This window comes from Lampetra fluviatilis, chromosome 56 (genome assembly GCF_964198595.1).
Source record: "Lampetra fluviatilis chromosome 56, kcLamFluv1.1, whole genome shotgun sequence".
NCBI classification, from domain to species: Eukaryota; Metazoa; Chordata; class Hyperoartia; order Petromyzontiformes; family Petromyzontidae; genus Lampetra; species Lampetra fluviatilis.
Window position 1 is genome coordinate 3265712 of NC_136330.1, and position 24874 is coordinate 3290585.

At 44.7% G+C, this 24874-nt stretch overlaps 1 protein-coding gene and 13 non-coding genes across 16 annotated transcripts in view; all 14 read right to left on the bottom strand.

The window, feature by feature from the left end:
* The window catches only part of TMTC4 (transmembrane O-mannosyltransferase targeting cadherins 4), a 62170-nt gene extending 38382 nt beyond the window's left edge, over window positions 1-23788 (bottom strand). For 2 of the 3 annotated variants that reach the window (XM_078880121.1, XM_078880122.1), the window contains exons 1-4: window positions 23659-23782; window positions 22236-22439; window positions 21480-21595; window positions 7113-7314 (exon numbers count right to left, since the gene is read on the bottom strand). In XM_078880121.1, the coding sequence (XP_078736247.1) occupies window positions 7113-7314; window positions 21480-21595; window positions 22236-22427 (510 nt within the window). In that variant the 5' untranslated portion in view covers window positions 22428-22439; window positions 23659-23782. Of the gene's footprint in view, window positions 1-7112; window positions 7315-21479; window positions 21596-22235; window positions 22440-23658 lie in introns of all 3 variants that reach the window. The other variant, XM_078880123.1, reaches the window with a different exon arrangement.
* Window positions 2645-2716, bottom strand: TRNAP-AGG (transfer RNA proline (anticodon AGG)). The gene has a single exon. It is a non-coding gene; the product is annotated as a tRNA-Pro (tRNA).
* Window positions 4971-5042, bottom strand: TRNAP-UGG (transfer RNA proline (anticodon UGG)). The gene has a single exon. It is a non-coding gene; the product is annotated as a tRNA-Pro (tRNA).
* Window positions 5472-5543, bottom strand: TRNAP-UGG (transfer RNA proline (anticodon UGG)). Its single transcript has one exon. It is a non-coding gene; the product is annotated as a tRNA-Pro (tRNA).
* On the bottom strand, window positions 5966-6037 carry TRNAP-UGG (transfer RNA proline (anticodon UGG)). The gene has a single exon. It is a non-coding gene; the product is annotated as a tRNA-Pro (tRNA).
* TRNAP-AGG (transfer RNA proline (anticodon AGG)) lies at window positions 8614-8685 on the bottom strand. Its single transcript has one exon. It is a non-coding gene; the product is annotated as a tRNA-Pro (tRNA).
* TRNAP-UGG (transfer RNA proline (anticodon UGG)) lies at window positions 8909-8980 on the bottom strand. The gene has a single exon. It is a non-coding gene; the product is annotated as a tRNA-Pro (tRNA).
* TRNAP-AGG (transfer RNA proline (anticodon AGG)) lies at window positions 9372-9443 on the bottom strand. The gene has a single exon. It is a non-coding gene; the product is annotated as a tRNA-Pro (tRNA).
* TRNAP-AGG (transfer RNA proline (anticodon AGG)) lies at window positions 10890-10961 on the bottom strand. The gene has a single exon. It is a non-coding gene; the product is annotated as a tRNA-Pro (tRNA).
* On the bottom strand, window positions 12873-12944 carry TRNAP-AGG (transfer RNA proline (anticodon AGG)). Its single transcript has one exon. It is a non-coding gene; the product is annotated as a tRNA-Pro (tRNA).
* TRNAP-AGG (transfer RNA proline (anticodon AGG)) lies at window positions 15380-15451 on the bottom strand. The gene has a single exon. It is a non-coding gene; the product is annotated as a tRNA-Pro (tRNA).
* Window positions 15907-15978, bottom strand: TRNAP-AGG (transfer RNA proline (anticodon AGG)). Its single transcript has one exon. It is a non-coding gene; the product is annotated as a tRNA-Pro (tRNA).
* TRNAP-CGG (transfer RNA proline (anticodon CGG)) lies at window positions 16395-16466 on the bottom strand. The gene has a single exon. It is a non-coding gene; the product is annotated as a tRNA-Pro (tRNA).
* On the bottom strand, window positions 17205-17276 carry TRNAP-AGG (transfer RNA proline (anticodon AGG)). The gene has a single exon. It is a non-coding gene; the product is annotated as a tRNA-Pro (tRNA).
* Window positions 23789-24874: the final 1086 nt, after the last annotated feature.

Here is a 24874-nt window from a genome sequence, read left to right on the forward strand (position 1 = left end):
TGCGTATTTAATGTGGCGCTGCACTCTGATGTTGTAGGAGAAAACATTTATTAAAAAGTCTATTTAATGAAGTAGAACGTGTTGTCCATATTTATTTAAAGTTGCTCATTTTGATGTGACGTCACATTTCTCACCCCTCCCCCCTCGTCACACATCGTCACAAATGTCTGACCCCCCCCCCAGGTGCGTGACGTCATTTATGGACGCCTCCTTTGCCGATGTTGCATTTCCCAGTGGATTTTGGCTGCTCGCCATCGAACAAAGACGGTGGCGGTCACCGCATCGCGCGGCACTTTCAGATGCGCTCCTGCGGCCGTCTGGAACGCTCTTCCTTACGATATTAGGAAGTCTTAAATCCAGATTGAACATTTATTTCGTTAGAACTTATTTTTGTGTTTCGTTTGTTGTCCTTCCCCCGCAACCTGCCGCCATTGGCAGTGGTGCAAAACAACAATGAACAAACAAATTGACCAATTCTAGATTTGAAGCTTTCGTGACTGCAAGGATTCATATTTTTAGGTTTTTTTCGGTAAAGTCACGAAGGTAAAACATTTTTTTAAAGCTTTCGTGACTGTTTTTCTGGTTAGAATTTTTTGTTGCTATTTCATTTATACCTGATGATGATTGCTTCTGTTGCAATCGAAACTTCCTGATTTTTATTTTATTTTACTTTTTTAAATTTTAATTTTTTACCTACGTGACTTTACCGAAAAAACCTAAGAATAGAAATTGACCAATATGTTGAGATTTTGACTTCAATAAGTTCGGTAGTGGTAGTGTTTGTGTAATAACAGCCATAGAGGGTTCACGTGGGGATTGGCTTACCGGTCCTGCTTGTAGCCAATAAGGGTTGAGATAGGGACCATGGCCCATGCGTGATCACGACAGGTCATCAGGAGTGATTGGCCTAGCCATTCGGGGCCCCAGCTAATGGGGAGCCGGATGAGGGGCGTGGTCCCGGGATTGACAGGGAACCATCGAGAATGGTCGAAGCTGTCCATGAACGATTGGCTGGGGGAACCACGTGACGAAGGTATTAAGAGCGAGTGAGAGAGAACGATCGGGAGCGGACTGGAACTGACAAGAGCAGGGTCACGCGCGTACGGGGGCTCGGGTTGCCACGTGCGCGGTGGGGACTTAGTGCGTAGTCTGTCCTCTCTCCGTTGTCTGCCAGCAACGGAGAGTGAGTGAGCAAAGTGTATTGTGGAGTGGAAATAAAAGGACCGATTCCGAAGCCGTCTCCTGAAGGATTATTACATTTGTACAGCTTAGGGTGAAACGCGTTGAACTGGCCCAACGCATAATCCTGGGTTGAACTTCAGGGTAAACACACCGTGAATTTAACTGGGGATTCTCCAGAGCAGCGAGTTTCTTGTTGACGTAAAAAGGGGGAAATAACCAAGAACCTCTCACAACCAAATCAAGAATCATTCCCCGAGGCCAACGAGGGTTGCGAGGAAATTGTATCACTCTGGTCACTAAAGAAAGAGACCTTGGGGAAAAGAAAAAAAACATTGGCAATTTTACATTTTCGCTCATTTTGGACATTAAATGTATTTACCTACAATGTAATGAACATTATAACATATTTTTGGTTCTTTCGGTAAAGTCACGTAGAAGGGAAATAATAAAATAATACAAATATAAAACAATAAACAATTCTCACGACGTTTCGACTGCAACACAAGCAATCGTCATCAGGTGTGAAATCCACAGCAAGAACATTTACCGCCATTTTTTTCAAATGTTCTTGCTGTGGATTTCCCACCTGATGACGATTGCTTGTGTTGCAGTCAAAACGTGAGAATTTTTATTGTGTAATATTTTTATTATTTTATTATTTCCCTTCTACGTGACATTACCAAGAATATGAAATAACCAAGAATATGAATCCCTGCAGTCACGAAAGCTTTAAATCAAAATTATTAATATCGTTACGTTACATAATGTACTGTATGTAGAAACATATAAAATTAGTCATGAAAAAAGATGCATCCTCGGGGTTCATCCGGGATTTAACCGGCACCCTCTCGCACCCTAAGCGATAATCATACCCCTATACCAACGAGAGTTTATAATTTTGATCAGCATTTTTTTTCAAAGTTCAGGTTATTCGTGGCCTTTCGTGAGAATAATAATGCTTGACGGTGACATCACTACAAAAGTATGCCTGAGCAAACAGTGCAAAGAGTGTACGCGCTGCATTTGTGAAACCATCTCTCGGGAAACCAACCCTGACTTTTATTTTTCGATTTAAAGCTTTCGTGACTGAAGGAATTCATCTTCTTGGTTCTTTCGGTAAAGTCTCGAAGAAGGGAAATAAGAAAATGAAAAAAAAATATTATTTTATTATATAATATAATAATATAATAAAATTATATTTAGTATGTTTTATTTTTATAATAATAAATATTATTTTATTATATAATAATATAAGAATTTAATATTTATTATGTTTTTTTATTTTATTTTATTATTTCCCTTCTACGTGACTTTACCGAAAGAACCAAGATCAACCCTGACTTTTAGATTTCAAACATGAACGGTGCAAAAAAGAAAGTTAGAGGCGCAGTCCTGCAATTGACGGCTCGCGCCACTGCTGTCAGAACGGGAATAATTATTCGATTTTTTAAAAAATGTTCCTGGGCTCGTCCGGGATTTGAACCCGGGACCTCTCGCACCCTAAGCGAGAATCATACCCCTAGACCAACGAGCCAGCCACACACACAGCCGCGTGTCCACAATGTGAGGCTACAGCATCAGGCACATGTGGCTGGCTCTTGAATAGTTCACATTCCCAAAACTTTCCTTTGCTCGAACAGCACTGCTTGATTTTGCCTTGACTCAACCGAATTAAAACACTAATTCCTGCATAATGCACGGGCATAAGTAGTACTAATCACATACCTGCATTTCCCATATCCCTTCCCTTTGATGCTACTAATCCTGCATAATGCACGGGCATGAGTAGTACTAATCACATACCTGCATTTCCCATAAACATGCTAAATGCCTCTTGATATGTATATTCTTTTGTCAAGGCGCTCTTTTCCCCCCCTTCCAACCCAGCTTATATATATGCTCCAAGCACGTGTGCTGTTTCATTCAGACGCTGTTGCCTCGACAGACCTGGTTTTCACCTGAGGACGGCTGCTTGCGTTGTGGCCGAAACGTCGTGAGAATTGTTTTATTATGTTTTATTATTTTATTGAAACACTAATTCGGTTGAGATACCTACTGGCATTTATTTAAAATGTTCTGTTTGGGAGGCGATAGCTTGGAGCAAAAGCATTGACCTTGTACCGTTGAAAATCTGAGTTTTAATTTGGGACAGGACCCTGCGGGGTGGGCTGGTAGGAACGAATAACCAAAGAATATAAACATAATGTATTATTACACTTGTTAAGCCAGGAAAGCCCCACTGAGTCAAAAGGTTTTTGTAGGGTCCTGCCAAGTGTTTGCAGTAGGGGTCGATGTTGATACACGGACGGACGGACGGACGATATAATCTATTGGTGGTCTGGTCCACTTCGTTCCTACCAGTATAACCACACATTATCATTCAATTGGTTTCCCGAGTGTCACAAGTTGATGGCATCAGCCTGGTCACTATTGACTGCACAAAGAAAACATCACATTTCATCTCTACGGTCACCTTATTTGGCTGCATTCAAGCATTAAAAATAATCAAATGTATCTCATCACCGTGCAAGAAACAACCCTAGCAATGTTAAATTAAGCAAAGTATGTTGAGCATTTGAAACGTATTCATCTAAATAAATCAAAATAATTTTACAGGACTCGTCTCGGATTTGAACCCAAAATCTCTCACACCATAAGTGAGAATCATACCCCGCGCTCAACCAGCCAGCCGTGAGAGGTTTGCAAGTAAATGGTATCAGCCTCGTCACTAAAAAAACTCATTGCAATACATTGTTCATTTTGTATTTTCATTCTATTTGTTTACGGTACAACCTTCATTATTACAAAATATAACATCAATATAACATCAATGAAATTTACTGTACATTGTTAATATTGGTAGGAACCTCCTGGTTACACCAGCCCACAGGGGATTATTGTGTCCGTCGTGCAGGGAGGGCTGGGTGGGGAGGGTGGGGCGTGGGAGGGGTGGGGCTGGGTGGGGAGAGAGGGGCTGGTCACCCCGTGGTGCCCTTATAAAACTCAACGTTTAACCTACTCACGCTGGCTTGTGCCCGCCCTCACAGTCGGCCATATTTGCGTTGACCCTGGCCATTGACCGAGCAACATAACGTTCCTACCAGCTCCCTCCACAGGAATGTGTTAACTTTACGTTATTTGGAAATAGGTAAAAAATCACAGACACATATTTTTCTGATTTCGCCCAGGATTTGAACCCAGGACCTTTCAGAGCCTAAGTGAGAATCATACCCCTAGACCGTCATCATCATTCACTCGGTCCCTCACGTGTCAGAAGTTGATGGTATCAGCCTGGCTACTATTGTCTGCACACAAAAAAGCACATCACATTTAACCTCTACGGTCACGTTATTTGGCCAGCCACACACACACACAGCCACGTGTCCACAGTGTGAGCATACAGTACCAGGCACATGTGGCGGGGCTGTTGAAACAACCCAAAACGTAAACCCCTTAAAGCGGCAGCCAGCTTTGAATCGTTACAACAGCACTGCCTCCTTTTAACAATCCCGCATTTGGCTGAGATGGTGACACGGAATATTTTTGCTGAAATTAAAAAAAAAATTGGCGATGGCATCATTGGCAGTGGCGCACAACCACAATGAACATACAACTGTTGAGATCTTGACTTTAATAAGTTCCGTCTTGGACGTGTTTATTTAGCTCAGGATAGAAAAAGCTGCCCCAAGGCACAATCGGGGTTGAAATCTGGGTAAACACACCATCAATTAAACCGGATTCTCCAGTACAAGCAAGTTTCTCGCTCATATAAAAATATAAAAAACCTTGGGCTCGTCCGGGATTTGAACCCGGGACCTCTCGCACCCAAAGCGAGAATCATACCCCTAGACCAACGAGCCAGCCTGTCTACATCGTGAACGAGCAACCTTTTAAGGAGTGGCACCCAGAAATATCTGCCTACTTGGCATTTCGCAAAGTGCAAATTGGTGGGCTTCGGTGAGACCAATGCGGTGAAGCTGACATCACGAAAAGTGTGCCCGCACAGACATCAGTAGGTTGGAAATGAGGTTAAAACCATGTTGTACCACCCTCCCCACCCTCTTCATCAAACCAACACTGACCAGTGTGGTGAAGTATTTGATATTCAAATCCAGATTGCGGTGTAACTCACCACAAATTAAACAAATAAAAACAATGTGCTGACGCTGCGTTGGCAGCACAACAAAATACAACAAAACAACTCAATAGAAAAGTATATATATATAAAACAGGCGACGTTTCAGGCAACGGCCCTTCTTCAAAGCACACTAAATAAGTCAAAAATGACAGGGCTCGTCCGGGATTTGAACCCGGGACCTCTCGCACCCAAAGCGAGAATCATACCCCTAGACCAACGAGCCAGCTGCTTTGATTGCTCAGCAAACAGTCTTTTGGCAGGTGGCATTTCGCATATCCTGTATGACGAGCATTCAGGAGGAGTTCAGATTCTTACGCCTGAGGCCAAGAAACCAAAGCTGAGCTGTGTCGTAACAAACAGTGCAATTGTGTCCCGATAATAAATCCAGATTTTTTTTTAACACTTTCAGCATACAATAGAGACCTTGATATGCACAAGTACAACGTTTCATAAGGCTTTCGCGACCAAACCTATCCATAACATAGGTTTTTGGGTAAGATCGTAAATATATTTAATCGTAAATATATTTAATCGTAGATATATTTATCTGTAATAAAAATAAGAGATATTTATCGCTAAATATATTTACGGTCCAACCCAAAAACCTTTAATTATGGATACAATAATATATCAGCCAAAAGGAAAGGGCTCGTCCGGGATTTGAACCCGGGACCTCTCGCACCCAAAGCGAGAATCATACCCCTAGACCAACGAGCCAGCTGGTAACCTGTTTGTTGCAAGCATCCTTTTAGGAGTGGCACTGCACATTGCATGCATATTCAAACAAATGTAAGCAAATCTTTTTACTGGTAGGAACCTCCTGGTTACACCAGCCCACAGGGGATTATTGTGTCCATCCGTCGTGCAGGGAGGGGCTGGGTGGGGAGGGGAGGGGAGGGTGGGGAGGGGCTGGGTGGGGAGGGGAGGGGAGGGTGGGGAGGGACTGAGTGGGGAGGGGCTGGGTGGGGAGGGTGGGGCTGGGTGGTGGGTGGGAGGGGTGGGGCTGGGCTGGGCGGGGAGGGGCTGCTCACTCCGTGGTGCCCTTATAAAACTCAACGTTTAACCTACTCACGCCGGCTTGTGCCCGCCCTCACAGTCGGGCATATTTGCGGAATACACCACGCCGCCGTTGACCCTGGCCATTGACCGAGCAACCCAACGTTCCTACCAGCTCCCTCCGCAGGACAATGTGTTTTAAACATTTTTTTTTATTTTACCAGGTCAGGGCCACTGAGCTGTATAGCTCTTTGTCAGAAGCGACCTGACTAGCACAAATTATAAAACAACGAAGTGGCTTATCAAGTGAAAATGCACAGTAGCCAAATTCTCTAAAAGCATGTTTCTAAATGTGGGCTGGTGGAACCAGGTGGTTCCTACCAGTATTGTTGCTGCTACACGCGAATAGCAATCGCCCCTTTCGACAGCCTGTCCGTTAAAGTCTACACACACAGGGACTCACGCTCTCTGCGTGCGTGCGGACACACACAGGGACTCACGCTCTCTGCGTGCGTGCGGACACACACAGGGACTCACGCTCTCCGCGTGCGTGCGGACACACACAGGGACTCACGCTCTCCGCGTGCGTGCGGACACACACAGGGACTCACGTTCTCCGCGTGCGTGCGGACACACACAGGGACTCACGCTCTCCGCGTGCGTGCGGACACACACAGGGACTCACGCTCTCCGCGTGCGTGCGGACACACACAGGGACTCACGTTCTCCGCGTGCGTGCGGACACACACAGGGACTCACGCTCTCCGCGTGCGTGCGGACACACACAGGGACTCACGCTCTCCGCGTGCACGGGGTGCACGGCGAACATGACGGAGGCGAGCAGCGCCGTGCGGCACGCCGGCGCTCCGCGTGCCCCGCGCCACCCGACCAGCAGGCAGCAGACGTCGTAGAGCAGCGCCGAGACGACCGAGTGCAGCGCGATGTTCACCAGGTGGAACCCCGTCGGGTTCAGACCTCCGCTCGCCCAGTAGTTGAGCCTGGCGGGCGGCAAGCGGGGCGATCGTCACGCACGGCCGGCGAGGGACCGTTTTGCCTGCTTCACATCGTTGACGTTTATTACATTATTATATTGTTTTATTATGTTTTATTTTTATTATTTTATTATTTCCATTCTACGTGACTTTACTGAAAGAACCAAGAAGATCATTGACGTGCTGCACCCATGTGTCCCAGAGGTCGCAAACAGGATTTTATTCCGTACCCGTACCCGGCCGCACCAGGGTCGCAAACGGGTACCCGTACCCGGCCGTACCCGTACCCTACCCGCACCCGGCCGGGTATCGGGTAGGGTACGGGTATCGGGTACCCGATTGCGACCTCTGGGATGAAGCCATGTTGCAGGCGCGGGTGGGTTGATTCTAGGAACTTGAATTGTGAGAATAGACAAGACGTTGGGTACGGGTAGCCAGTATATTATTGGTTCTTTCGGTAAAGTCACGTAGAAGGGAAATAATAAAATAATAAAAGTAAAACATTATATAATTATAATAAAAATAAAACATAATATAATTACGTAACATAATATAATGATGTTTTATTTTTATTATTTTATTATTTCCCTTCTATGTGACTTTACCGAAAGAACCAAGAATACGTTGCAAATCAATTTGCTTGGACAATCTGGAAACATACTCTTAGGTTTTTTCGGAAAATTCACATAAATAAAAAATAAAAATAATATAAGTAATAATAGGGTACAGGGTACTTGATACAGTAAATTTAGCTATGACGGTCCCACCTGATGACGGAGACTTGTGTTGCCTCTGAAACGTCGTGATTTATTATTTTATTCCTGTTATTATTTCTATTATTATTTATTTAAAAAAAATTACCTACGTGACTTTACTGAAAAAACATAAGAGTATGAATCCTTGCAGTCACGAAAGCTTCAAATCTATAATTAATCTTGAAACATTTAAGGCGCTTTAAAGCCTTTGCAACGTGAGAGCGTGATCCATGGTACAATCGTGCCATCTGCTGGAGAATGAGTTTAAAACAATTCTAATCTTAAGACTGGGTGAACAAGTTTTAAGTGAGTGCTTAATAAGTAACTACTGTATAAGACTTGTCAACATTTTGGAGGTTTAAACTTAACAAACGTAAGAACTGAAACACTTCATGGCTATTCCAAGACGGGGTGGGGAAAAGATGATAACATTTCTGAGAAAATAGCATTAAGTTCAGCACGGTACATGAAATCTTGAATGTGACAATTAAACTTATTTACCTGGACGTAATAATATTTTGTCTTTTTCCACACAAAATAATAAAAGCACGGGCTCGTCCGGGATTTGAACCCGGGACCTCTCGCACCCTAAGCGAGAATCATACCCCTAGACCAACGAGCCAGCTGAGTTTGCCTCCCAGATGTGAAGGCTATGTGAGCGAGAAAGTCAGCATGTGGTCACAAACTACAATGCGTACCAAAAACACTCTTATTTTTAAATTTTACACGGCTTTCTTTTTATATTAACTTATTTTTATGGACCAAACGACGCGGACATTTAGCCTGTTTTAACAATGCCGAACATCTCTGGGGATGTGAGTAAGTTAATTACTAAAAAAAATATTGGGCTCGTCCGGGATTTGAACCCGGGACCTCTCGCACCCAAAGCGAGAATCATACCCCTAGACCAACGAGCCAGCTGACTTCAGCCACACAGGAAATGCACTTAATGCTGCCACGTTGCATCTGCTCTGTTTCGCAATTGTTTACCTTAACCTACAGGGGGCGGTACTGAGGGTAGCAGCAGTGTAAAATGCCTGGATGTCACACGTGGCAGTATGGCAAGCCTCTCAAGGCTTCACACAAGTGTGCTTAAGAAAATAAAAACCCCACGGGAAACAACGTCAAAAAACAAGTTAAAGAATATTACTTTTTTTCAAGTTTATGACCTATGTATAAAGCAATTCACAATATTGTATCAGCTGTGTGCAAAACACAAAATTAGCATACACTTCACGGCACTTAAGTGGCTGTGTAATTCCTGAATTATAAGCATCTTATAAAAATAGCTAAAAAATGGAAAAGCAAGGGCTCGTCCGGGATTTGAACCCGGGACCTCTCGCACCCTAAGCGAGAATCATACCCCTAGACCAACGAGCCAGCCACGCGCTCCAATCCCCAATGTGGGAATTTAGCATCAGGCACATGTGCTGGGAACTGAATTTTTTTTAAAGTTCACTTACAGGAAGAGCCAGCCAGCCTTGCACTGTTTTCAATTTCAGTTACATTTATTAGATATAGCCCTGTGAGCCATTCGGCTCTTGAATCGGGTGCAACCGCAACAAACAAAACACATGAACAAGAAAACATCTTAAAGTGACTATGCGCAAACAGAGAAATCCAGGAAAAAACTGCAAAGTCTTCAAGAAAAAAAGCACCGTACACCAGCGCTGTGCAAAAATCCCAGTGGGATGCAAGTCAAACAACAACAATGCAGGCTCTGCTGTGCACATTGAAATGCAAATTTTGGTGAAATATTGACACAATTATCTTCTGCTGAAACGCCTTTGTGTTTTTTGGATAGGTTAACATAGCGTGGGGGTAAACGCATTGGGCTGGCACGACTGAAAACCTGAGTTTGAATCTGGGTAACCACCCCTCTTATTCTTAGGTTTTTTCGGTAAAGTCACGTAGGTAAAACATTAAAATTAATAAAAGTAAAATAAAATAAAAAATCACGACGTTTCGGAAGCAACACAAGCCTCCGTCTTCAGGTGGAACCGTCACAGCCACGACAGCTGTATCAAGTAAATGAGAGATTGCAGGAGCTACCACTCCGTTTATATAATGGTTGGAGAGGGGGGAAGGGGCAAGTGCAGCACACTTTTTATTCATATGGTAAGGTGAGGCTTAAGAGGGTGAGCCTTTGTTATGGAGAGGTACGGTTTGTGACTCAACCTGGCCTACCTAACAATAGTGTGAAAAGGAGAAATTGTAATGTTTTACCTACGTGACTTTACCGAAAAAACCTAAAAATATGAATCCTTGCAGTCACGAAAGCTTCAAATCTAGAATTAACCACCCCTCATCATTCACCCGGTTTCTGAAGTGTAGCGAATTGATATCAGCCTGGTCACGTATGACCGCATACAACTCCCATCGTATTAATCTTGGGTTTTCTTTTTGGCTAATTTCCTACCCGTGTAAAATATATTCCCTCTAAGGCCAAAGTATTACTGATGAACGTGAATTACAGAAGCAAAATCATTTGTATGTATATGGGAAGGCCAAAAACCTGAACACCAAAGGCAGTTGTTGAACACACAGGGTGGGTCACTGCTGTGTGAGTTCCAGATGGATTATATGTCCCACGATATGAAGGCAACTATACGCTTGAAATCAAATTTGGTATAAAAAATATAACAATAATAATTAAATATTTATTTTCCTGAAATGTTTGACCGAAAAAAATATAAAAAATTCGTACTCATGCAAACACTTTGTAGAATATCACATTTAGTGTGGTGTTTGGCAAAGTTTTACACGTGATGGAAAAACAACTTAATGAGAGGTTTTTTTTCCGTATATAAAAATAAATGCCTTCTTGGGCTCGTCCGGGATTTGAACCCGGGACCTCTCGCACCCTAAGCGAGAATCATACCCCTAGACCAACGAGCCAGCCACACATGGTACTCCACGCTGTGGGTCTTATAGGACTTCAACAGATGAATAAGAGAAAAAAAAGTTCCACTTCACAACAGAAGCCAACCTCGCATTGAGGCAACAGCCTGCGTTTTCCCCTTTCTGCATTTTTTTTACTGATTGAAACAAAAATTGCAAATTTGGCTGTGATGAGGGGGGGGGGGGGTTTGAGAAATGTGACGTCACATCAAAATGCGCAACTTTAAATAAATATAGACAACACGTTCTACATAATTAAATTGACTTGTTAATAAATGTTTTCTCCTACAACATCAAAGTGCAGCGCCACATTAAATACGCACTACAATGACAATAGTTTAAAGCGATTTAAAGCATGTTTTATTTGGGGGGGGGGGGCAGAGCTTTGTGACGTCATATTTAAGGGGGGGGTTTGACTTTTTTGACGCCGTGTGACGAGGGGGGGGGGTCAAAAATAGTCCAAAATCGCGTGACGTCATTTATGGACGGCCCCTTAACACGTTCCCTTCCAGGAGTGGTGCCACGTAGCTTGAGGCCGTCGGCTCGCGGACACACGTGCATCAAATAAAAAAAGAAGAATGTGAGAACGATTGAAGAGAAATGTGAGAGCGATTCCATCATCTGCCGGAGAATGAGTTGGAAAATCAACAATCTCCCGAGACTGGGTGAATGCGGTTTAGTGAAGAATGAGTTCAGGGACTCCATCTACAGATTGCCAATATTGCAGATGGTTTTTTTTCCAGCTTGGAATTCCCGAGAGATTGAAAACTTGATGCTAAATTAAGCACATCCTTGGTATGCTGAAACGTTTAATGTGGTAATAAAAACACATTCCTGCGGAGGGAGCTGGTAGGAACGTTGGGTTGCTCGGTCAATGGCCAGGGTCAACGGCGGCGTGGTGTATTCCGCAAATATGTGAGGGCGGGCACAAGCCGGCGTGAGTAGGTTAAACGTTGAGTTTGATAAGGGCACCACGGGGTGACCAGCCCCTCCCCACCCAGCCCCTCCCCACCCAGCCCCTCCCCACCCAGCCCCTCCCCACCCAGCCCCACCCCTCCCCACCCTCCCCTCCCCACCCAGCCTCTCCCCATCCTCCGCTCTCCGCCCAGCCCCACCCCTCCCATTTTTTGATGCACGACGGACGGACACAATAATCCCCTGTGGGCTGGTGTAACCAGGAGGCTCCTACCAGTATAACAGACGTTGATTTCTTGACACAAGCAAGAATCGTACTGAATATTTAGCCAGGAGCGCTCACACCCTAATCACATCCTCAAACTAAATAAACAAAACACCTCGTTCGTTTTTGTTCCCCTGAGTTAATCTTTAACAATTCTGTACATTTTGTCGTCACCGAGATGTTCCATCATAGTGACCCCCAATTCCCTGTCATATTTCGCGAATTGCTTATTATCTTTGCGTTACATTACCTTTAAAGATTTGAGGGTTTGTTTTAGATTTTTTTTTAACGGCTGTCCACAAGTATAACATCCATTCGATAACTATAACATCCATTCGACTGCTGTGTGACAACATTTATCTGCGGCATATTTTTAAATTTCAGTGCCTGCCTCTTAAATCTGTCACTTCAAGGGCCCTAAGAAGTGCTATCATGTAATGTAGTTTCCTTTGCAAAGTTGCATTTTAGTAACAATTGCTTAAGTAGGTAAAAAAAATACTGTAATGTGACGACAAGATTTACATTTTTTTTACAACAACAAAATTCCGTTCTCCTGGGCTCGTCACTAAAAAAAAGGCACATAATTTTAGATTTTTACTAAATTTATATACGTTACAGCCTTCATTGTTACAAAATATAACATCAATATAACCGCAATGCACTTTACTGTACATTGTTTAGAACTTTACGTCATTTGGAAAAAGGTAAAAAAAAGGTATTTTTTTCCTGGGCTCGTCCGGGATTTGAACCCGGGACCTCTCGCACCCTAAGCGAGAATCATACCCCTAGACCAACGAGCCAGCCACTTACTCACCCACAGCCACGTGCCCACAATGTGAGGCTACAGCATCAGGCACATATGGCTGGCTATAAAGAAGGAAAGTTCACATTCCCAAAAGTTTCTTTACTAGAACAGCACTGAGACACAAACTGAAATTTACTTAAAATCTTCTGTTTTGGAGGCGATAGCTTGGGAGCAAAAGCATTGACCTTGTACCATTGGAAAATTTGAGTTTGAATCTGGGTAACCACACATTCAATAATTCAATTGGTTTCCCGAGTGTCACAAGTTAATGGTATCAGCCTGGTCACTATTGACTGCACACAAAAACAACACATTTAATCTATACGGTCACGTTATTTTGCTGCATTCAAGAATTTGGAATTTACAAAAAGTAAATGTATTTATCTTCTTGGTTCTTTCGGTAAAGTCACGTAGAATGGAAATAATAAAATAATAAAAATAAAACATTATAAAATAATTCTCATGACGTTTCGGCCACAACGCAAGCCGCCGTCCTCAGGTGAAGAACATGTCTGTCAGAAAGACAGCGTCTGACCGAAAGAACCAAGAAGATGAATCCCTGCAGTCACGAAAGCTTTAAATTGAAAAATAAAATGTATTTGATCACCGTGCAAGGAAACATCCCTTGTAGTTAAAATGTATTTATCTAAATAAAAATAACTTTCCAGGGCTCGTCCGGGATTTGAACCCGGGACCTCTCGCACCCTAAGCGAGAATCATACCCCTAGACCAGGGGTCGGCAACCTGCGGCTCCGGAGCCGCATGCGGCTCTTTTGAACCTTGACCGCGGCTCCGGGGCGGATGCTAGCGAGGGGAGGAGGCGCACTGTGACACCTGCTCTGGCGTTGCCGCTGCTGACAGGTCGCCGCTCCGCTCCACACTGCCCGCCCGGTGACAGGCAATAACGTTGCCGTTGCTTTGTCACATGTTTGGAAGAAGTAAAAACCTTCCTGGGCAGCAAAGAGCTCACCTTTGCTGAGCTGGAACAGCCAGAGTGGCTGGAAAAATTACATTTTATGGTAGACATGACAGCACATCTAAACACGCTAAATACAACCCTTCAGGGGAAAGGAGGCACAGCCCTGCACATGCTGGAGGAGGTTTTGGCATTCGAGCGCAAGTTGACAGTGTTTGTCAAAGATTTACAGAGAGGTACACTGTCTCACTTTCCCTCTTTGAGAGAGTTCAAACAAAGTCATGATACGATAAATTTGGAATATTTCAAGTCTGCAATCACCACAATGCAAAGTTCGTTTGGGAAACGATTCTGTGAGTTCAGAGAGGAAAAAACGACATTATTCTTCCCTGTCACTCCCCTGGCGATCGATCCATCCCTATTGAATATGACTGCATTTGCAGGTGTAAGTCAACCTGATCTTGAGATGGAACTGGCCGATATAGCCGACAAAGATATATGGGTGTCCAAGTTCAAATGCTTGACCGCTACTCTTGAGGATGTTGCCCGTCAGAAGGCCATTCTGGCTCAGAATCATAAATGGAGTGATATTGAAAACCTTCCCAAACAGGACAAACTTGTATTCGAAACATGGAATGCCATCCCCAACACTTATATAAACATGAAAAAGTATGCATTTGGAGTCCTGTCGATCTTCGGCTCCACATATGTATGTGAGCAGGTCTTCTCCAACATGAACTATATTAAAAACAAACATCGATCACGCCTCACAGATGACAGCTTGCAAGCCTGTGTGAAAATGAAGGTGACGTCTTACAGCCCTGATGTGCAGACACTGTGCACTGAGGTTCAGGAGCAAAAATCCCATTAACCAGGTAATTTAGCTATTAATTTGCAAAAATATATTTTACATTGTTAAGTGAAAAAGTCCTTTTTTTATTCAGATTGACAGCTGACTGCACGATCCTGTATATAGCAATAAGGTAAGAAACAATATATGCAGTGTTATATTTGTTTTAAATGTTGCAATGGTTTTGCGGCTCCCAGTTTATTTTTTCCTTCGGAAACGGGTCCAAGTGGCTCTTTATGTCTTAAAGGTTGCAGACCCCTGCCCTAGACCAACGAGCCAGCCACACATGGCACTCCACGCTGTGGGTCTTGTAGGACTTCAACTAATGAATAAGAGAGAAAAAAAGTGCCACTTCACAACAGAAGCCAACCTCGCATTGTGGCAACAGCCTGCGTTTGCCCCTTTCTGCATTTTTTTTACTGATTGAAACAAAAATTGCAAATTTGGTTGAGATATTCGCGACACGTTCTTTTTCTTTAGGGGCCGTCCATAAATGACGTAACGCCCCTAGGAGGGGGGTCAGACATTTGTATATTCGTTACAGCCTTCATTATTACAAAATATTACATCAATATAACCGCAATGCACTTTACTGTACATTGTTTAGAACTTTACGTCATTTGGAAAAAGGAAAAAAAAGGTAAAAAATAAGTATATTTTCCCTGGGCTCGTCCGGGATTTGAACCCGGGACCTCTCGCACCCTAAGCGAGAATCATACCCCTAGACCAACGAGCCAGCCACTCACACACCCACAGCCACGTGTCCACAATCTGAGGCTACAGCATCAGGCACATGTGGCTGGCTTTTGAAAAGGACAGTTCACATTGCCAAAACGTTTCTTTGCTAGAACAGCACTGAGACACAAAGTGGAATTTACTTAAAATCTTCTGTTTTGGAGGCGATAGCTTGGGAGCAAAAGCATTGACCTTGTACCACTGAAAAAATCTGAGTTTGAATCTGGGTAACCGCACATTCAATCATTCAATTGGTTTCCCGAGTGTCACAAGTTGATGGTATCAGCCTGGTCACAATTGACTGCACAAAAAAAACATCACATTTAATCTCTACGGTCACCTTATTTGGCTGCATTCAAGCATTGGGAATTTACAAAAATGTATTTGATCATCGTGCAAGGAAACATCCTTTGCAGTTAAAATGTATTTATATAAATAAATTAAGATAACTTTCCAGGGCTCGTCCGGGATTTGAACCCGGGACCTCTCGCACCCTAAGCGAGAATCATACCCCGAGACCAACGAGCCAGCCGTTAAAACCATGCAAAAAGGCACAAGGAAAACATTGCTCATTTGGGATTTTCACTAAATTTGTATACGTTACAGCCTTCATTATTAATACATTTTAACATTAAAATAACCTTCGATTTAAATCTTTCGTGACTGCAAGGAAAAAAACAATAAAATAATAAAAATAAAACAATAAAATTCTCACGACGTTTCGATTGCAACACAAGCTTGTGTTGCAATCAACACAAGCTTGTGTTGCAATCAAAACGTTTTATTGATGTATTTGTATTCTTTTATTATTTCCCTTCTTCGTGACTTTACCGAAGGAACCAATAATATTAATACAACCGCAATGCACTTTACTGTACATTGTTTAGAACTTTACGTTATTTGGAAATGGTAAAAAGAAAGTCACAAAAAAGGATATTTTCCCTGGGCTCGTCCGGGATTTGAACCCGGGACCTCTCGCACCCGAAGCGAGAATCATACCCCTAGACCAACGAGCCAGCCATTAGAAATATGCAAGTAAATGATATCAGCCACGTCACTAAAACAAAAGGCACATGTTAATTTTAGATTTTCACTACATTTGTATACGTTGCAGCCTTCATTACTAAAAAAAAAACATAATATTAATATAACCGCAATGAACTTTACTGTACATTGTTTAGAACTTTACGTTATTTGGAAATAGGTAGCAGTGTAAAATGCCTGGATGTCACACGTGGCAGTATGGCAAGCCTCTCAAGGCTTCACACAAATGTGCTTAAGAAAATAAAAACCCCACGGGAAACAACGTCAAAAAACAAGTTAAAGAATTTCGATTTAAAGCTTTCGAGACTGCAGGGATTCATCTTCTTGGTTCTTTCGGTAAAGTCACGTAGAAGAGAAATAATAAAATAATAAAAATAAAACATAATAACATTTATTCTCACGACGTTTCGGCCACAACGCAAGCAGCCGTCCTCAGGTGAAGAACTGTCGGAAAGACAGCGTCTGAAACATTCAGACGCTGTCTTTCCGACAGACCTGTTCTGACTTTACCGACTTTACCGAAAGAACCAAGAAGAAGTTAAAGAAAATAACTTTTTTTCAAGTTCATGACCTATGTGTAAAGCAATTCACAATATTGTATCAGCTGTATGCAAAACACTAAATTAGCATACACTTCACGGCACTTAAGCGACTGTGCAATTCCTGAATTATAAGCATCTTATAAAAATATTTAAAAAATGGAAAAGTCAGGGCTCGTCCGGGATTTGAACCCGGGACCTCTCGCACCCTAAGCGAGAATCATACCCCTAGACCAACGAGCCGCATGGTGTTAGTTGAGGTCTAGAAAGCAGTCATCAGGAAACTGGGTTCTCCGATGTAGGCACTCTGCCACTATCAGCCTGGTCGACAAAATGACCACACACAACAACAAAAACTCATTACGCGTATTGTGCATTTTCGCCAAATCTGGTTGCCTTACAGCTGCACTGCAAATTTTTTTTACAACAAATACATTACGAAGATGTTGACTTTTGCAGAAGCTACGCATTTTTTTTCGGTTAAATGTGGAACTTCAATGAATTTTAATTTAAAGTAAACACTTTTATAGTCTAGATCTAGTACGGGGAATCAATGACACAATTTAAATAACGATGTCACTGCCCTCTCGTGGACAAATGCACTAATCTTATGGACGAAGACATCATTTGTCTTCTTTCGTATGGCATGTTTGGGGATTGCAACAGATAACAAATTGATGTCAAGATTTGATATTCCATCCAACTGCTGCAGGAGTGGCCACGTGGATCTGTTTCAGATCGCCGTCGAATGATCAGATCGCGCGGTCGTTCACGATAACGCCGTCGTTACAAAACGAGCAAAAAAAACACTTAAAACGGACACACAAGTCGAGTTAAACCGAAAAAAATTCTCAACTTTTAATCGGCGACTTGCTTCACGTAAACACAAAAAACCCACCCATCAACTCCGAGATGAGCCTCCCATGAGCAGTGCAGTAAAGCTGAAGGCACAGCTCGGTAAGGTGGTTGGGGGGGGGGCTTGATTAATTTGAAATGCTGACTGACAAAAGGAAGAAAGCGGAGGCCGCTTTTTGATGCCTTCCTCCTGCTGCTGCGTACAAAAACACAATTGTCATCGACTGCCTCCCAACACGGGGGGGGGTGTAGGGGGGGGGGGGTGTAGGGGAGGTGTGGGGGGGTGTGGGGGGGCGGTGTAGGGGGGGTGTATGGGGGGTGTAGGGGGGGTATAGGGGGTGTAGGGGGGGTGTGGGGGGGGGTGTAGGGGGGGGTATAGGGGGGGTGTGGGGGGGGTGTAGGGGGGGTGTGGGGGGGGTGTAGGGGGGGTGTAGGGGGGGTGTAGGGGGGGGGTATAGGGGGGGTATGGGGGGTGTATGGGGGCGGTGTAGGGAGGGTGTAGGGGGGGTGTAGGGGGCGGTGTAGGGAGGAAGGGGGTGTAGGGGGGGTGTAGGGGGGTGTCGGGGGGATGTAGGGGGGGGATGTAAGGGGGGGTGTAGGGGGGGTGTGTAGGTGAGGGTATAGGGTCAGTCGCGTTGTGTTTTGTTTACAAGTGGAATGTGTTGCGTAGTTTGGTGTGGTTTTTAATGTACGTTTAATTTTTCACTTTCTTTTTAATGTTTGCGTCGCGTTTCGTGTCGCGCTGAGATTGGTTCCCTGGATGGGTTTTTTTGTTCACCCTGGTTTCTGTGAAAAAAAAAATTACTCATGATCTCTATGAGCCCTTCGCGAGTTTATTCATAATATAAATAATAGAGTTTAAATATAAAGGCAATCTGTCTATCGAAAACGTCATGGTGATTGGTGAAATGAAAGGCAATTCAATCCGTGTATTTTTCAACTCAGACGACGTTTCCTTTTCATGACAATTCCTTTAACCTACATTTTCAAACGTCTACGGCGGCGTAGTGGGTAGCGTGATGCCCTGTGAACGCGGCAACCTAAGTTCCATGGGAACCTCATTTGCCAGTAAAAATATGATAATTGGTTTTTTACCCTTCTATCTGGCAACAAAACTGACACCTTTTTACAAGGAGTCATGTTTGCATAGACCGCAATACCTGCAGTCATAATACAAACAAAAGACATAACTCTGGTAATGTGCACTGTCCTTAAAGTTGATTGGTCAGCACCCGAGACAGCTTTCCTTCGAGCCTAGTCTCACATGGGTTGGACCAGATGACGCAAACATGACTCCTTGTAAAAAGGTGTCAGTTTTGTTGCCAGATAGAAGGGTAAAAAAACAATTATCAACCTAAGTTCCATTCCTTTCCATGGGTAACATCAGTGCCGAGTGTTTACGGCATCAGTCCTGGGCTTCTCCTACGTCGAGTAGGTATTTAAATCAGTACCTTTGGCTGCTGCAGCTCCTTACTATTAAAATTCCTTCCCTTTATTACTGCTAACCCTACTTCCTCCCTTTGTTGCTGCTAATCCTACATAATGCACGGGCATAATATGACTTTGAGACCCCCCCCCACCTCCTACGCATTCCACAAGTAGTGACTAATCCCATATCTGCATTTGCCATAAATATGCTAAATTCCTCTGTTGATATGCAAATTCCCTTGTCAAGGCACCCTTCCTCCTCTAACCCAGCTTAAATATACGCTGCCAAGCTTGGTGGTGTTCATTCAGACGCTGTCTTTCCGACAGACCTGTTCTTCACATGAGCATGGCTGCTTGCGTTGTGGCCGAAACGTCGTGGGAATTGTATTTTATTATGTTTTATTTTTATTAATTTATTACTTCCCTTCTACGTGACTTTACCGAAAGAACCAAGAAGATGAATCTCTGCAGTCACGAAAGCTTTCAATCGAAATTTAGTACCTGGTGTGTCAACATCCGCACTGGGGAGACAAAAGCGGCCTTGAGTCCTGACTGCGTTCATTGGTGTTTGTTAACAAGCACTGACCCCAACAGTCAAGCTAGCCTACCATGGAGATCCTTGTTTTTGTGTGTTGTGACCAAGTTGCTTGGCCTGATATTTTCACAGTGAAATTACTGAAGTAGCAACTTTTCAATACCCGATAGAACTTGTACATCACACACACACACACCATATCTCTGCGAAACATTAAAATCCACAACACTAAAACAGCAGGTACACTGTGCAGCCTGATATATATTTTCCAGGAGGGTTGGCTGAAAGTGTGTTTAATACCCAACAGCTTCGATGCCTGTTTATAAGTTGGGGTGAAATGTTCTTTCAAACCTCTCGGGTGAACAGAACACAGAACGAATTAAGGAAATGCTCGTGTACCAGGAGGAGTGTGATGCCAAGTGTAGGTATAGTCAGCCGGGACTACAGCTGTCAACCGCTCTTGCGGTAACGGTGAGTGAGTCACCACAGCTTGGACGAGCTTCACCAAGGGGGCGAGCAGAAAGTGTGCAACAAAATGTGTCGCCGTGGATTCCAAATCTAACGGACTTGTCAATATTCATGAGCAATGCAATCAAACCAGATTAGAAAAAATAAATGTTTCAGGCAACTCGTAACGCGCCCTACCACGCAGTTTTCAATCGCGTGCGGTGGGATAGCATGCGGGCACACTCCCACCTCTGGTTAGGCTGCTGCAGCTCCTTACTATTAAAATTCCTTCCCTTTATTACTGCTAACCCTACTTCCTCCCTTTGTTGCTGCTAATCCTACATAATGCACGGGCATAATATGGCTTTCAGACTCCCCCCCCCACCTCCTACGCATTCCACAAGTAGTGACTAATCCCATATCTGCATTTTTTCATAAATATGCTAAATTCCTCTGTTAATATGCAAATTCTTTTGTCAAGGCGCCCTTCCTCCTCTAACCCAGCTTAAATATACGCTGCCAAGCCTGGTGGTGTTCATTCAGACGCTGTCTTTCCGACAGACCTGTTCTTCACCTGAGAACGGCTGCTTGCGTTGTGGCCGAAACGTCGTGAGAATTGTATTTTATTATGTTTTATTTTTATTCTTTTATTATTTCCCTTCTACGTGACTTTACCGAAAGAACCAAGAAGATGACTCCTGCCTCTTCCAAGACATCGGGGGCCAGAAATGGAAGAGTCGGGCAAAAATTCCCTCTAGAAAAGCTCTTCGGGAGCAGCGGTTCCCAACCTGTGGTCCGCGCAACGCCTGGCGATCCGCGAGGCCACTACTGCTGCTACTACTACAGGGGGATCCGTGGAGAAGAAAAATAATAATAACATCCTCATCTTCTTGGTTCTTTCGGTAAAGTCACGTAGAAGGGAAATAATAAAATAATAAAAATAAAACATAACAACATAATACAATATAAATATTTAAATAATACGCTTTTTACATTATAAAATACTATGTTAACTTTTTTTATTTTATTATTTCCCTTTTACGTGACTTTACCGAAAGAACCAAGAAGATGAGGATGTTATTATTGCGACCCTGGTGCGGCCGGGTACGGGTATGGGTAAGGAATCAAAACCCGTTTGCGACCTCTGGTGAACACCGCTCGTCTTAGAGCGTGACACCGACCTGAACGTGAGCACGGTGAGGGGCCGGTACGACTTGTGGCTGCTGTTGCTGCTTAGGCGCCCGCCCCAGAAGTCGTCTGTCCAAAGCGCCGACAGAGGGGTCTCGGGCTTGAGGTCCTGTCAAGAGCAGAATCCGAATCTTGATTTATCCTCGTGGAAACCGATGAGCCATGAAGCTCTTTTTCACAGATGTGCAGTCGGTGGGGCGGGTCGGCAGTGTTACAACAACAACACGAACAACGAAAGCAGTGGAGAAGGGTTCGCGACGGACTCACTCAGAGACGGAGGTGAGGTTAAGGGCTTTAGCCGTTTATTAAGGGCTACACAACAATTCTAGATTTGAAGCTTTCGTGACTGCAAGGATTCATACTGTTAATTGTTTTTTTACCCTTTTATCTGGCAACAAAACTGACACCTTTTTTACGAGGAGTCATGTTTGCCCGTGTGTTGTGTAGCCTTAGGTTTTTTCGGAAAAAGTCACGTAGGTAAAAAAATATAAATAAAAATTACTAAAAGTCATAATAGAAATAAAAGTATTTTATTTTATTATTTTATTTTATGTCTATTATGACTTTTAGTAATTTTTTATTTAATTTTTTTACCTACGTGACTTTACCGAAAAAACCTAAGGCTACACAACACACGGGCAAACATGACTCCTCGTAAAAAAGGTGTCAGTTTTGTTGCCAGATAAAAGGGTAAAAAAACAATTATCATATTTTTCACTGGCAAATGAGGTACCAATAGTGCTTCTCACCTTGTTGCCCACAACAGCCTCCGAATCGTCGAAGACGAACGCGCCGTCGTAGCTGACGATGAAGGAGAGGGCGGCTGTGAGGGCTGCCAGGGCCCGAGCGAGCGAGGGAGGCATGGAGGGTACTGGTAGGGCAGCATCATCCAGATCCAACGAGGAGGCTCCCTGCGCCCTCTCTCCTCCATCCTGTGCCATCGCTTGCGAGGCCTGCGGTCAACATAGCAGGCGTGTATACGGTGCATTGGTTCGTTAACCAAAGTTGATTCTCATTCATAATAGAGGGGGGGGGGGTTTGGGTTAGATTGCGTAAATGTGTCGTTAAACCACCCGACACAGCCGATTAGTAAGGTTTGTCACGGAAATAAAACATGACAATTCGTTACTAGTTTATCAGATCTGCCTTGTGTTCACGAACACGGTCCGAGACATGTCGCTTAGTTTCCCCAATGCAACTGCTGCCGCAGACACAGCTTAGTTTGTAGACGCTGGGATATTGCATGTCAGGAATCTTGTCCTTCACAGATCTCTATGTGTCTCTATGGGTCTCTATGTGTCTCTATGGGCTTACTGCATGGTCCATCGCTCGAGTTGTATGGCCACAATCACTCTACCGTGGCTTGTCTTTAACGCATCTCTCTATGGGCCTCTATGTGTCTCTAGGTGTCTCTAGGTGTCTCTATGTGTCTCTATGGGTCTCTATGGGTCTCTATGGGTCTCTAAGTGTCTCTGTGGGTTTAACTGCATGGTCCATAGCTCGAGTTGCATGGCCACAATCACTCTACCGTGGCGTGTCTTTAATGTAGCTCTTGATGGGTCTCTGTGGGTCTCTGTGGGTCTCTATGTGTCTCTGTGGGTTTACTCTTATCTTTAACGTATATCTCTATGGGTCTCTACGTGTCTATATGTGTCTCTGTGGGTTTACTGCATGGCCCATAGCTTGGGTTGCAACTTTGGCGGCCTCGGCTTTTGCCTTCTCACTTCTCAAAGCCGCCGACATCGCCCGCAGAGGGCGCCCTGACACCGCTTGCAGCCCCGCGCGCGACATCGGCGCACGGACGCCGTGGTTCGTGTACAGTCTAGCCATCCACCGCTCACCACAACAACAACACCAACAACACAACAACAACAACAGCACGCAGGCCGCTTTCCCTCCATGCAACCGAATGAAACCTTTCTCCTGACACCACCACAAAGCGTCCATTCGCTTTCGTTCCCGTCGAACGGCGAAGACGCGTTGTGTAATCCGAGGCCGTGGCGCCACCACCACCACCAACACACCACACAACCACCACTCACTTCTCTCTCACAACTTATCCGCAAGGCCTCTCTCCACATCGCCAGGCAAAGGGGTCTCTCGAGGCTTAGGGGACCGACACCCTAAGAACGAGGGAGGGAGGAGGAAGGCGGAAAGATGTTTTTTTTTTACCTTCGCGGTTCGAGCTCCTTCGCACGTCAAAGCCGCCTGTGCATCACCGTGGCATTCACCGCCTTCGAACCCCTCGCAAAGTAAAAGCGGCGCAGGGCGACACGGCGAGATGTGTGTGACGATGGCGCAGGGAGAGATGGGAGAGCGGGCAGCCGCTACCGCTACCGCTGCTGCTGCTGATTCTTGGTGGGATTTACCCAGCAGGCGTGGGAGCAGGCGCGCGGGGCATGCCGGGAATGTTCTAAAGCTAGTTACCTAGCCACAACCACGGCAACCACCCACCCACTCAACACCATAACCACCACCCACCAACAACCATAACCACCCACTACAACAACCACCATAACCACCACCCACCCACTCACCCCCACCCACCACAACAACCACCACCCACCCACTCAACACCATAACCAACAACCACCACCCACCCACCACAACAACCACCACCCACCACCACCCACTCACCACCATAACCACCACACCACAACAACCACCATCCACCACCACCACCCACAACAACAACCACCACACACCACCACCCACCCACTCACCCCCACCCACCACAACAACCACCCACTCACCACCATAACCACCACTCACCAACAACCACCATCCACCACCTCCACCACCCACCACAACAACCACCCACCACAACAACCACCACCCACTCACCACCATAACCACCACTCACCAACAACCACCATCCACCACCTCCACCACCCACCACAACAACCACCACACATCACCACCCACCCACTCACCACCACCCACCACCACCCATCGACCACAACAACCACCACACACCACCCACCCACTCACCACCATAACCACTAACAACCACCGACCACAACAACCACCACACACCACCACCACCCATCCCCAACACCCACCTCCACCACCCATCACAACAACCATCACACACCACCACCACAACACATGACCCACCACCACCCACCACTACCTACCCACCACTACAAACCCTTCCTGAAGGAGGCCTCCAAATTGACTTACGTAAGAAATATTTTAAATATCGATTTGTGGGGTGGGGTGCGGTGGGTGGGGGGTTATGGATAAATATTGTTGTTGCAATGTTTAAGCTCACGCTTTATGCACATAATATTGGTGGTGTCTGTTAAAGGGTGATGATCCCATACCTGTCGAACCCTTATCAGTGCCTGACTTTATAACAGACCAACTCAGACCTTATTGGTCACCC